Source organism: Chlorella variabilis (genome assembly GCF_000147415.1).
Source record: "Chlorella variabilis unplaced genomic scaffold CHLNCscaffold_15, whole genome shotgun sequence".
Lineage (NCBI taxonomy): Eukaryota > Viridiplantae > Chlorophyta > Trebouxiophyceae > Chlorellales > Chlorellaceae > Chlorella > Chlorella variabilis.
Genome location: NW_005435073.1, coordinates 1,152,308 through 1,163,589, shown reverse-complemented (window position 1 = coordinate 1,163,589; position 11,282 = coordinate 1,152,308). Strand labels below are relative to the sequence as shown.

Below are 11,282 nucleotides of genomic sequence, written 5' to 3'. Positions count from 1 at the left end.
TCCCCCCCACCCCCCCACACACACAGCCAAACGCGCGCGCACACACACACACACACACCGGCACACACCCGGCTGGTCGTCTATGAGCAGCAGCCCCTCCCGCGCCATGGCCCCCAGCGCATCCCGCAGCCGCGCCTCCTGCCACCCGGTGGCCGCCACTGCATCCGCCAGGCTGAAGTAGCCGCCAGACCGCTGCGCGGGCGCAGGCAGGGCAGGGAAGGGCAAGGCAGGGCAGGGCAGGGTGTCAGCAGGAAGGCAGGCAGGTGGGCAGGAGCCCGGCTGGGCACGCCCCGTGCCCGCTGGCCCGCTCCGCCCAGCCACCAGGCGTGCAGACCAGCACAGCGGGCACGTGCAGTACGGCACCAACAACGCCCACCCCAACCGTCCATCCACCCCACCCCACACCCACAGCCCCGCCCACACGCACACCTCTGCCAGCTCTATGAGCGTGTTTGAGTCTGTGCTGATTTCGGTGGGCACAGATCGCACAAAGGAGCGGTTGCCGATGCGCACCACGCCAAACCCGCTGCCCAGGCCCTGCAGCTTCTCGATGGCTCTCAGCAGGTCATCCTCGCTCACGGGATCTGCCCGGGACCCGCGCCGCCGCTGCGAGGGGGCAGGCAGGGGGAAGGGAGGGTGGCCAGAGCACGGGGCAGGGGGCAGGGCAGGGCAGGGCAGGGCAGGGCAGGGGCAGGGCAGGGCTAGAGGAGAGGAGAGCGCTCCTTGGCTTGGCTGGCTGGCTGCTCTTGGCTTGGCTGCCTGGGCTGCGCAAGCTGGCGAGCACCCGCGCACCCGCACATACTCATGCACCCGCGACAGCTCGATGAAGCCGCCTGTGATGGGGCGCGATGTGATGCACCCCTCCACCACCTGCACCCCCAGCTCATAGTAAAAGTCTGCGGGGGGTCAGGGAGGTGTGGTTTGGGAGGGCAGGGAGGTGTGGTTTGTGTGCATGTGTGCAGTGGTGGTGGCGATGGGGGCAAAACTCCGCATGGCAGAGGCAGCATCTCTGGCAGGCGCAGAGGAAAGCAGGCGCAGAGGTTCCCGCGCCAGCCCGGACGCCCACCTCCCAGCCCCAGCAGCTTGTTCCAGGTGCCCTTGTTGGAGGCGAGAGGGTCCACCCCTGCCGTGGCACACATGGCGTGGAACTGAGCCCTGCAGACAAGGCAGACGCGAAGCGCGGTGCTCACAGGCCGGGGCGTCGCCAGCGGGGGCCGCTCCGCTGACAGCAAGCACGCGAGGAAGTACCCCGCATCAGCAGCACCTCCCTCCCTCCCTCTCTACATGCGCACACACCGACCAGCCATCACCCTGCCTGGCCAGGGGCCAGGCAGGCAGGCACCTGAACTCTGGGTTGCGCCGAATGTCTGCCTTGTGCTTGAGCGCAAACTCCTCGAGGCTGGCCTTGAAGTGCGCCATCTGCGCCTTCATCACAGCAGCCTTGGTCTCAGCCACCTCCTCGCCCTTCCTCTTGAACTGCTCCTGCACCATGGGCGAGGCAGGCGGAGGGGCCGCGAGGGGCGGGGTGAGCGAGGGCATATGCGCGAGCGGCGGCAGCGGCAGCGAGCGGAGGGGGCGGGCGCGGCAGGGCGGCAGGGCGGCGGCGCACCCTGGCCGCCCTGGTGCGGCTCAGCGCCGTCAATCCCGGCCCCCGGCGCAGGGCCATCTCGCGAGGTTGTGCTGCGCTGCCAAGTAACTAGTGCGATCACGAGGGCACAGGCAGCAACAAGGCGGAGCAGGTTCTATTCGCTGCACACACAACCAGGGGGCTCGGACCTAAAGTTGAGGGCACGCTGTGCTGCGCGGGCCACAGCAGGGCGCAGGCGCTGGAAGGCCGTCGAGGTATGTGTGGCCCGAAGACGAGCTCTGCATAAAAGGAAGGCTGCCCGACCCCACAAGATGTTCATCTTGGCTCCACCTGTCCCTTAGGAGCTGGGTAACCCTTACAAAAGGAGGAGTCGGGCAGAGAGTGCAAGCGAGGAGATGAGCGTGCATTGCACAGCACTGTGCAACGGCAGAGCAGTGTATAATGGCATTCCAGGCAGCGAGTAAACGTTGAGAGTCGTCTAAGATTTCAAAACAGAGCTACATATGCAGCGAAAAGTCAGCGTGAGGGTGCAATGGCCCTGAACAAAATCTGGAGCGGGCTACCTAACGATCTGCAAGCAACAGCAGCGCCGCGGCAATGTGCCGATGCAGGGCGAGCACAACAAGGAGTACATACATAATTGGAGGGAAGTTGTCAAGAGAGTACAAGAAAATGCTAGAGGGGATCGATAACCAACGGTCGCAGGTGCAAAGGTCGCCGTAGGGTAGGTGGTTGGGTTGGTTGGCGGGGGTTCACTTTGCGCTAGGGAGCTGGGTGCCACCGCTGAGGGCCCGCTGCGCCGCCTCGCCGCGCCTGCCCCGCAAGCTCAAGGGGCTCAGCCGAGCGGCACCAGAAAGTCTCCAAAGACCACGCCGCCCAGCGAGTATGCCTGGGCGGGCTGGGGGATGCAGGGGCCGCGGTGGTGCACCCCCGCCGTCAGCTGGCACTTGGCCCAACTCAGCTGGATGGGCTTGTCCATGCGGAGGTTTCCAGCCTACAGCGCAGCTTGCATGGCCTCCCGGGGCGGGTTCAGTGGGAGGAAGGTGCCGCAGCCTGGCAAGCTTGATGCTGCCCTCCTGGCAAGTGCCCCACATCCCTTCATGGCGCCTGCCTGCCAGCACTCCGTGGCAAGGCCAGCACGCACGCAGCGCTGGCGGGCTGGGCCCCACACACCTGCAGCAGCCAGGAAAACACCTCCACGCGCGGGCGGCTGTCGCGGGCCGAAAACTCGGGCCGGTTCTCAAGCACAAACAGGCGGCGGCGCAGAAACATCTGCACAGGGAGGCCGGATGGGGGGATCAGCACACCGGCATGTTGCACCCCAGGCCCCACCACGCACGCAGCACAGCCCACATCGTGGCAGCAGCCCTGCTGCTCCAGCACAGGCGCGCCCGCCCCCACCTCCAGCCACGCCGTCTCGTTCACGCCCTGCTTGGGCGAGCCGCCCAGCTGCTGGCTGACCCATGCCGCGATGCCGTTGGCGGACATGTCCAGCTGCTGCGAGTCGGGCGCGGCCTCGCCGTGCTGCACCCAGGCGTCGTACAGCTGGGCCTGGGACAGGGCGTACCTGCAGGCAGCACAGCGCATGCGTGTGTGTGAGGGTGCGGGAACATGCGTGGGGGGGCGGTCAGTACAGCGCAGGGAGCGAGGAGAGAATGGCTGCTCCTCTCCCCTGGCCGCAGCCAGGCTCTCGTCCCCAGTCCCCGCGCATGTGCCGCGAGTGATGCCCTTTGGTGGCCCAGCCGGCCTGCAGCCAGCCTGGCTTGCCTGAGGCCCAGGCCCTCCGCCGCTCTCTGCGAGGCGTTGAAGTAGAAGTATTCCAGGCCGATGTCCTGGGCCTGGCGAAAGGCGGGGTCGCCCCCCAGCTGCTGCACCGCCTGCATACACAATGGGCGGGCGGTTGGCGGCGTGAGTCGGCAGGGAACTAGGCCAGGGCGGGGGGAGCAGAGCCACGAGTTGGCCGCACTCCGCGGCTCCCCGCAGGTCACGTCAGGTGGGCCGCAGCTGCCGCTTGTGCTGCGGGGCGAGTCGCTGCGGGGCTGCAGGCGCCCACCTGGATGAAGCCCTCCAGGCCTGCCAGGTCGGTGCTCTCCGCCGACAGCGACACAGTTGGATTCTGCAGCACGGGACGCCACACCCAGCAGCGCGTCAGATCAGAGCACCGGCTGCCGGGGCATAGCAAAGCAGAGAGGCGCTGTGGCGGGGCGGGGCGGGCTCACCGATATGAGTTCTGTCTGGTTGCGGCCTGCGGTGGCATTCGTAGCCGTGCTCACGTTTGCACGCACCTGCAGGCAGCCCACACACAGCACATCAGGTTTGGAGAGGGCGCAGCCCGGGCCCGCCCCGCGGGTGGCTGCTGTTGGAGGCCAGGCAAGCTGCTGGAGAGGCAAGGCGCTGGCCGTGCTGCCGACTCCCCTCGCGGCTGCCACAGCATCTTGTCACGTCCATGCATGCAGCCCCCAGAGGGCCCCACCTGCGCCTCTCCACCCGACGACAGTCGCTGGCGCTCCAGCGCGGGCAGGAAGCGCGCCAGGGTGTTGTCCTGCGGCTTCAGCTGCTTGTACTTGAGCACCACCGCAAGCCCGTCGCCTGTTTCCGTGGTGAACCCAGCCCTGCGCAGGGCAGAGCGCAGCAGGTCTGTGACGGGCGTAGTCCATCAGGCACGCAGCACTGGCAGGAGGCCACTACAGTTCACAGCTGCCCTGCCCTGCCCCGGCCCACCTGCCAAAGGTGATGCCCCGCCCATCCCCCAGCACTTCGGCATACCCATCTGCAGGCAGGTGAGCGGGCACAGCAGGGGCTGCAATTTTCAACACCGCTGGCTGCCTGGCTGCCTCCCGGGCAGCGCTGGGGTGTATGTGGCTGAAGTCTAGGCAGCGCGAGCAAGGTGCAGCCAACAGCGCCTCACTCACACTTTGGCTCTAGCGACGCATTTTCGAAAATGGTCAGCAGCTTGTCGGCCTGGGCCCTCTGTGCTGGCGCCAGGGGCAGCCAGGGCGCGGGCGGCGGAGGTGGCGGCGGCGGAGACTCGGGCGGCGGCGGGCTGGGCTGCTGGGCAGCCAGCACCAGCGCTGTGGCTTGTGCGATCTGCTGCTCAGCCTCTATCCGGGCCTGCGCCTCGTCTGAGAGCTGCCGCAAGCGGCGCAGCCTACACAGAGCAAGCAGCGGCAGCAGCATGCTCAATGAGGCAAGGGCGCTGGGCACCGGCAGGAGAATACGAGCATCATGTGTACTGGCAGCCCAATCCCACCTAGCATTCATTTGTTTGCGCTGCTGCAGCGGCAGTGTCCTGAAGGGCTCCAGGGGCAACTGCCGGGCATCAGCCGGCAAGGCGGCAGCGGCGGCATCGCTGCTGCTGAGACCCACCCTCGCAGCTGCGACCTGCAGGAGCACGGGCTTCAAAATCAATCAACTTGAACTCCGATGGAGGCCCCAAACAGTTTGGGGGACAGGGAGTTCGTGCGGCATGTCAGGGGCATGCAGAGTCCCTGCCCCCTCCCTGGGCCGGTGGCGTCGGTGCCAGCGGATTGCGCCCACCTGGACCACCATCAAGCACACCAGCGCCGCGCAGACCAGGGGGACGCAGGGAGCGGGGGCTGCCATTCAGCCCCGCTGCAGGCGCCTCGTTCTTAGACTTGCGGGTGCATAATCGAACGTACTGCGGCGATTGTAAGCCAAAATCGTGCTGGGTGGCGCCTTTCGATCTGGTTTCATGTAGTGCAGGATTCAGGCCAGTGGCCAACGTGGCACATATTCAAAGCAGCACGATCTGTTGGGTGGCCCACAGACCCCCAGGCACGCGCACCCATTGAACAATGATTGGCAGAAGGCAGCAGCCAAGATAATGGCGGCAGCGGCGATGTGCAAAGCGGGGCCTGGCGGGCGGAGTCACCCAGCGAATGCGCTGAAGGTGATTGTGGGGAGGGATCAGGGACAGTAGAGAATACGAAGAAAAGACAAAGACGAATAAATTGATTATAGAACAAAATCTGTTCCAGCACAGCATGGGCCGGCGGTTTGGAAGCGCGCCAATGCGGCGCTTGTTAGTACAAAGCAGGAGAGCATGGATGCTCACAGCACACGTGAAGTATTCATTTCAGCATAACGAGGTTGATCACACGCACACACACAAACTTTCAGGCATGCACCAAGGGGGGCGAGGCATCAGGTTTGCCTCCCCCCACACACACACAACCAGCGCCCAGCCATGGGCCAAATGAGGGCAGGCAGGGGTGCCAGCGCGGTGGCAGGGGCATCAGGGTATGTAGAAGTCTCCATAGTCCACGCCGCCCACGGCATACGCGGCGGAGGTCTGGTTGGTGCATGGGCCGCGGTGGTGCACCCCCTCAGTCAGTTGGCACTTGGCCCAGCTGAGCCGGATAGGCTTGTCCAGGCCGCGAGCCTTCAACTGCAGGCCAGGGTGCAAGCCATGGGAGTAGGGAGCTGTGTGTGTCGGGCATGCGCACGCAAGGTGCTACCGGTGCCATCTGGGTGGCAGGAGCTTGGCCGCAGTTGCGCAGGGGCAGCCAACCACACCGGCATGCCCGGCCCACCTCCAGCAGCCAGCGGTAGAGGTCCACGCGCGGTGTGCTGTCCTGCCACGTCTCATCCGCATTGTCCAGCACCCACTTGCGGCGGGCCAGGTAGGTCTGCGGCAGCGGGTGGCCGAAGGGGTGGAAGGGTTGGCCCTGGCACTGCCAACGCTGCCGGCGGGGCAGGCGCGCCGCCAGCACCACCCCCGGGCCGCCCACCAACCTCCAGCCACAGCGTCTCGTTCACGCCCGTCAGCGGCGTGCCCCCCAGCTCCTCGTTCACCCACGCCACGATGCCGTTGGCGGCCTTGCGGAACTTCCTGTGGCTGCCCTCGGCGTCGGCAGCGCCGTGCTGCACCCAGGCGTCGTACAGCTGCGCCTTGGACAGGGCGTACCTGCCAGGCGGGCACGGCAGCAGCACACAGGCAGTCGCAGCACAAGTGGAGCAGGGCGCGGCGCGTCGGTCCAACCTAGTTGGCCAGGGGCATAGCCATTCTCACTTCCCTGAGTACCAGGCAGGCAGGCAGACATTCACGCCGCAGGCAGCGGCGCGGGAACTGGTCTCACTTGAGGCCCAGGGCGCGGGCGGCGCGCTGGGAGGGTTGAAAGTACAGCGCCTGCAGCGTCATGTCCTGTACCGCCTGGAACTCGGGGTCGCCGCCCAGCTCCCGTACCGCCTGCAGGCACGCAGCGGGACCAGCAAAAGTGCATGTAAGCAGCCGCCAGTAACGTGTGTGTGTGTGTGTGTGTTGGTGGCTGGTGAGGGTTGGTGCTTGAGGAGGCAGTGAACCCCTGGTGAGCAATGGACCATGCGGCTACAGGGATGGCCAACGTGCTGCATGCAGCCGCCATCTGGTTGACCACCACAGCTGCCCACCTCGGCAAAGCCATCCAGCCCTTCCAGGTCATCGATGGTGCCGTTGAAGTCATGGCTCTGCGGCATAACCGCAGCATGCGCGTGAGCTCCACCTCACCACCACCCTTGCAGCAACCCACGCCTGACATGCCAGCCACCAAGCCTCCCCCACGCCTCTGCCGAACGCCAGCCCAGCCACTGCCGGCTCACCGAGCTGGCCTCCAGCGCGCGCAGCTGGCGGACGATGTGCCTCAGGGCCGGCAGGTACTCAGCCAGGGTGTTGTTCTCGGGTTTAAGGTCCGCATACCGCTGCACCACCACCAGCCCGTCGCCCGTCCCCGTGGTGAACCCAGCCCTGCACCACGGGCATCCGGTGCCGCCAGGCGGGTAGGCACTCAGGCGCAGGCAGGCGGGACAGCGCTGGTGTTCGCTGGCTGGGCTGGCCTGTCCCTCTCTGGCCGACCAGCCTCCTCTTGCCCTGCCTGCCCCCGCCCACCTGCCAAAGGTGATGCCCCGCCCATCCCCCAGCTCTTCAGCAAATCCGTCTGCAGCAGGTCGAGCCAGGCAGGGAGGCGGACACGACACACCATCAGCCACCCGCTGCAGGCTGCTTCCATGCAGCCAGCTGGCTAGCTGTGCAGGCATGGGGCGTACCAACCACTTTTTAATCGCACGGTGTGCATGCTGCTGCTTCCCGTACAGGGCGGGACAGCCGGAGGTGATGTGGCAGCCGGCGGCAGGCAAGACCTACACTGGGGCTCCAGCGAGGCTCCCTCAAAGATGGACACAAGGTGGTCGGCCCTGTCCCGCTGGACCTCGGTCAAGGGCTGCCAGGCGTAAGGCGGGGTTGGTGGGGGCCGGGGAGGTGAGGGAGGCGCTGGTGGGGAGGGGGGCGCCGGTGGGGATGGAGGCGCAGGCGGTTGTGGTGGCGGAAGGGCCTTGGGAGATGGCGGTGGTTGTAGTGGCGGCGGTGGTGGTGGCAGTTGTGGCGGTGGTGGTTGTTGCAGTTGCGGCGGTGGTGGCGGTGCGAGGGGTGGTGGCTGTAGTGATGGAGGGCGAGGTGAGGGAGGGGACGGCGAAGGGAGAGGCACGACGATCCACGGCCGCACGGCTATTGGCGGCGGCGGCAGCGCCTGCGGCTTCCTCACTGCCGGCGGCGGCAGCGCCCGAGGCTTTCTCGCCGCCGCCGGCGGCCTCCGCGGGCGGGGGGGAGTCGCCACCACGCGCTTGCGCGGTGGGGGACGCAGGGCTGGACGAGTGGGTGGCATCGCTGGCGGCTGCCGACGCGGCGTGGCAGGTGGTGGGCGCGGCGGCATGCGGGGTCGCAGTGGGGCCGGCGGGGGCCGGGGGCCCTTGGCAGCGGCGGTGGCGGCCGCGATACGAGCTGCCGCTGCCTCCCGCTCATCTGCGGTTTGGGTTTGTGTGAGCACCCTGCGGCTCAGCAACGCACTGCTACCGCCAGTTTCAACCACGCCTGCTGCTGCTGTGGTCGCCTGATGCTGCACACGAGCCGCCAGCGGCAGCCGCCCTCCGCGGCTCACCGCCGCCAGCTCCACTCCGACCTGCAGCCACCGTCAGATGGCATAGCCTCCCTCAGCTCATTCACGACCCAAACCGTGAGCTTCTGTCAGGCTGGCAGCCCGCAGTGCGCAGCCCAGGCAAGCAAGGGCTGGGCTGGGAACAACTGTACTGCAGGGGACACACATGCATGGCCGCGTTACGCGGCCGGCAGCTGGGTGGAGCGAGGAGGCCCCGGACCTGCCCCCAGATCACCTGGTGGACGATCACGAGCAGGCACAGTGGTGACAGCAACCACCACAACGAGCATGGCATCGGCCAATGTTGGAGCCCAGCTGGCCCCCCCTGGCCTGACCGCGCTCGGCAGCACTGATGCCCTACAATTTGAGAGATAAAGAAGGACTAGGGGCGATTGTCGGAGGATTCCAGCCTGGAGCCTGGACAGGTGCGCAGCATCGCCAGGTGTGCAGTCGCATGCGGGCGGCCTTCCAGCATGGGTGGGTGAAGGGCTGGGATTCGCTCTGTTCATGAAGTGATTTGCACATTCACACCAGTTGTGTAGTTGCAGCGGCGGTCTCGCCAGCGACGTGTTGGGTGATCAACATGCCGCGGTCGAGTGCCGGGTGTGGCAGTTGCGGCTGTTGGACAGGCACAGCACAGATCGGCACTGCCCCGCAACTGCTGTGCATCTCCTCGCTGGGGCGCCAAAACATGAACGAGGGCGACCATGAAACAGCCCTGCCTGCACCTGGCAGCCCCGACGAGCCCGCGCGCCTCGGCTGTTGCCAGCTGCGGAACAACGCTGCGCACCAATGCCAATGGGACAGACCATTTCGACCCAGCGGCCAGGGTACGTTTTCAGCACGATATCCATACATTGGCCAGAAGTTGGCTGCTGCCGTGCGGGGCGCCAATCAAGCGGCTCCCGCCCCGGCGGGATGGGATGTCAGACCGGCGCCACTGCGGGCTCTTTGCCCGCGCCCCCCTGCAAGCTGACCGGCAGTGTTGATCGTGCTGGTGCGAGCATTGAATGGGGTTTCGCTGGACTGCTCGGCTGCTGCCATCCTCGGCGCCCAACGCATGTGCGGCAGGCGGCAGAGGTTTGAGGGGCCTGGGCGGTGCCCATGGCGGTGGCAGCGATGCAGGGATTGAGAAGGCGGCCCCCTGCAACCTCAATTTGGCTGCACTCCCAGCGTGCCAGGGTCGGTCGCCGTGGGATGGCTCGGCAACTGAAATAGGGAGGCCGCGGCGGCCCCCACTGACAGTCAGCAGCATAAGCTGCTTACCAGCGTCGCAGAGAGCCGCCATGGCCGCATAGGAAGGAGCTCTGAGTGAGAGGGCTACAGGAGCAGGAGGTCATGTTTGCAGCAGGCGGCAGGGCTGACGGGGGGCAGCCTGGAGCGCTGAGCAGTCCCAACTGGTGAGACATCCCGGCCCGCACACCCCACCCAGCCGCCGCCCCACGCTGCTCATGCCCACACCTGCACCATTGCTCCCCGCAGGCGCGACCTGAACCAGAATGTGGCGGGCCTGCTGGACGAGCTGGACATACCGCGCGCCATATCCGCGCCGCCGCACCTGGATGACCGCTGGGCCGCACAGCTGGTGCGCCGCCGCTGCATGCGTTGCGCCGTCCGGCAGCCTGCTGCGCTGCGTGCGGCAGCAGCACCTGCGTGGTGCGCTGGGCGGCAGCACGCAAGGCGGCATGGCTGCTGGAGCGGGCGCAGCCGGAGCCAGCAGCGGCTGGGTCCAGCAGCGGTTGCCGCTCGCCCGACCGCGGCGGGGGAGAGCTGCAGCCAGCAGAGCCGGCCTGCCTCTCAGGCTGGCCGCCGCTCTCGCCTGCGCCTGCTGCTGCGTGCCTCGCTGCTTGCACGGCTGCCGCGGCTGGCTGCTGACCCCGGCCGCCGCCGCCCGTCTCCCTGCAGACCCAGCTCCACGGCCAGGCCGGGGATCAGAAGCTGGGTCTGGGGGACATCCGTCTTGACGAGGACTACGACCGCTTCTACCGCGCCCAGGTGGCCAGCGGCAAGAAGCTGCCGCCGCCGCTGGACAACCCCACGCTGTACAGCGAGCTGCCGCTGCTGGCGCCGCAGCCGGGGCACGGCGGCGGGCTGCCTCCGGGGCTGTCTCCCGAGCTGGCGCACCAGCTGCTGCGCCACCACGCCTCCAGCCCCGCGCCCAACCCGCTGCTGACGGCGGCAGGCATGGAGGGCATGGGGGGCCCGCCCATGGACCGCCCCGGCAGCACGCCCGCGGTGCCGCCCTCGGTGCTGCACGCGCTCAGCCAGCTGGGCGTGGATCGCTCCTCGCCCTCCCCCCACGCCATGCTGGCCGCGCAGCACGCGGCCGCCGCGCAGCAGCAGGCCGACGCGCTGAGCAGCCTGCAGGCGCTGGCGCACCACGCGCACGCGCTGGCCGGCGCCACCCCGCCGCCGCATATGGGCCACTCGCCCTCGCCGCCGCTGCCCGCGGCCTCGCCCCAGCTCTCGGCCGCGGCCGCCAACGCGGCGGTGGCGGCGGCGCTGCAGGCGCAGGCGGCGCAGCAGCTGCCGCACCCGCCCGGCGGCCACGGCGGCATGCAGGCGGCCGAGTATCAGGCGGCCTACCAGGCAGCCTACCAGGCGGCGCTGCAGCAGCAGGCCACGCAGCAGCTGCTGGGGGGCGGCATGCCGGGCATGAACGGCCAGCTGGCGCACCTGATGGGCGCGGGGCTGCCCATGAACGGCCAGCCGCAGATGAACGGCATGCTGGCGGCCACGGCGGCGCAGCTGGCCATGGGACCCGCCTT

At 67.8% G+C, this 11,282-nt stretch overlaps 4 protein-coding genes across 4 annotated transcripts in view; 1 reads left to right on the top strand and 3 right to left on the bottom strand.

Annotated features, from left to right (window-relative positions):
• The window catches only part of CHLNCDRAFT_36297 (hypothetical protein), a gene marked incomplete at its 5' end in the record, with an annotated part of 2,082 nt that extends 416 nt beyond the window's left edge, over positions 1 to 1,666 (bottom strand). The window contains 6 exons of the mRNA XM_005846001.1: positions 69 to 192; positions 430 to 606; positions 793 to 896; positions 1,067 to 1,155; positions 1,343 to 1,482; positions 1,610 to 1,666. Of these exons, the coding sequence (XP_005846063.1) occupies positions 69 to 192; positions 430 to 606; positions 793 to 896; positions 1,067 to 1,155; positions 1,343 to 1,482; positions 1,610 to 1,666 (691 nt within the window). The remainder of the gene's footprint in view (positions 1 to 68; positions 193 to 429; positions 607 to 792; positions 897 to 1,066; positions 1,156 to 1,342; positions 1,483 to 1,609) is intronic.
• A 757-nt stretch (positions 1,667 to 2,423) lies between these two features.
• CHLNCDRAFT_53481 (hypothetical protein) lies at positions 2,424 to 5,191 on the bottom strand (the record flags this gene model as incomplete). The annotated part of the gene is made up of 11 exons (XM_005846000.1): positions 2,424 to 2,582; positions 2,762 to 2,860; positions 2,990 to 3,155; positions 3,200 to 3,465; positions 3,642 to 3,704; positions 3,808 to 3,873; positions 4,062 to 4,200; positions 4,310 to 4,358; positions 4,501 to 4,736; positions 4,839 to 4,897; positions 5,126 to 5,191. The coding sequence occupies 11 exons, from the start codon at positions 5,189 to 5,191 to the stop codon at positions 2,424 to 2,426; spliced, it is 1,368 nt and encodes a 455-aa protein (XP_005846062.1).
• A 652-nt stretch (positions 5,192 to 5,843) lies between these two features.
• CHLNCDRAFT_53480 (hypothetical protein) lies at positions 5,844 to 7,621 on the bottom strand (the record flags this gene model as incomplete). The annotated part of the gene is made up of 8 exons (XM_005845999.1): positions 5,844 to 5,996; positions 6,142 to 6,237; positions 6,344 to 6,515; positions 6,688 to 6,797; positions 6,998 to 7,054; positions 7,187 to 7,331; positions 7,473 to 7,521; positions 7,564 to 7,621. The coding sequence occupies 8 exons, from the start codon at positions 7,619 to 7,621 to the stop codon at positions 5,844 to 5,846; spliced, it is 840 nt and encodes a 279-aa protein (XP_005846061.1).
• A 2,231-nt stretch (positions 7,622 to 9,852) lies between these two features.
• CHLNCDRAFT_136239 (hypothetical protein) overlaps positions 9,853 to 11,282 on the top strand; it is a gene marked incomplete at both ends in the record, with an annotated part of 5,782 nt that continues 4,352 nt past the window's right edge. The window contains 3 exons of the mRNA XM_005846141.1: positions 9,853 to 9,914; positions 9,997 to 10,099; positions 10,420 to 11,004. Of these exons, the coding sequence (XP_005846203.1) occupies positions 9,853 to 9,914; positions 9,997 to 10,099; positions 10,420 to 11,004 (750 nt within the window). The remainder of the gene's footprint in view (positions 9,915 to 9,996; positions 10,100 to 10,419; positions 11,005 to 11,282) is intronic.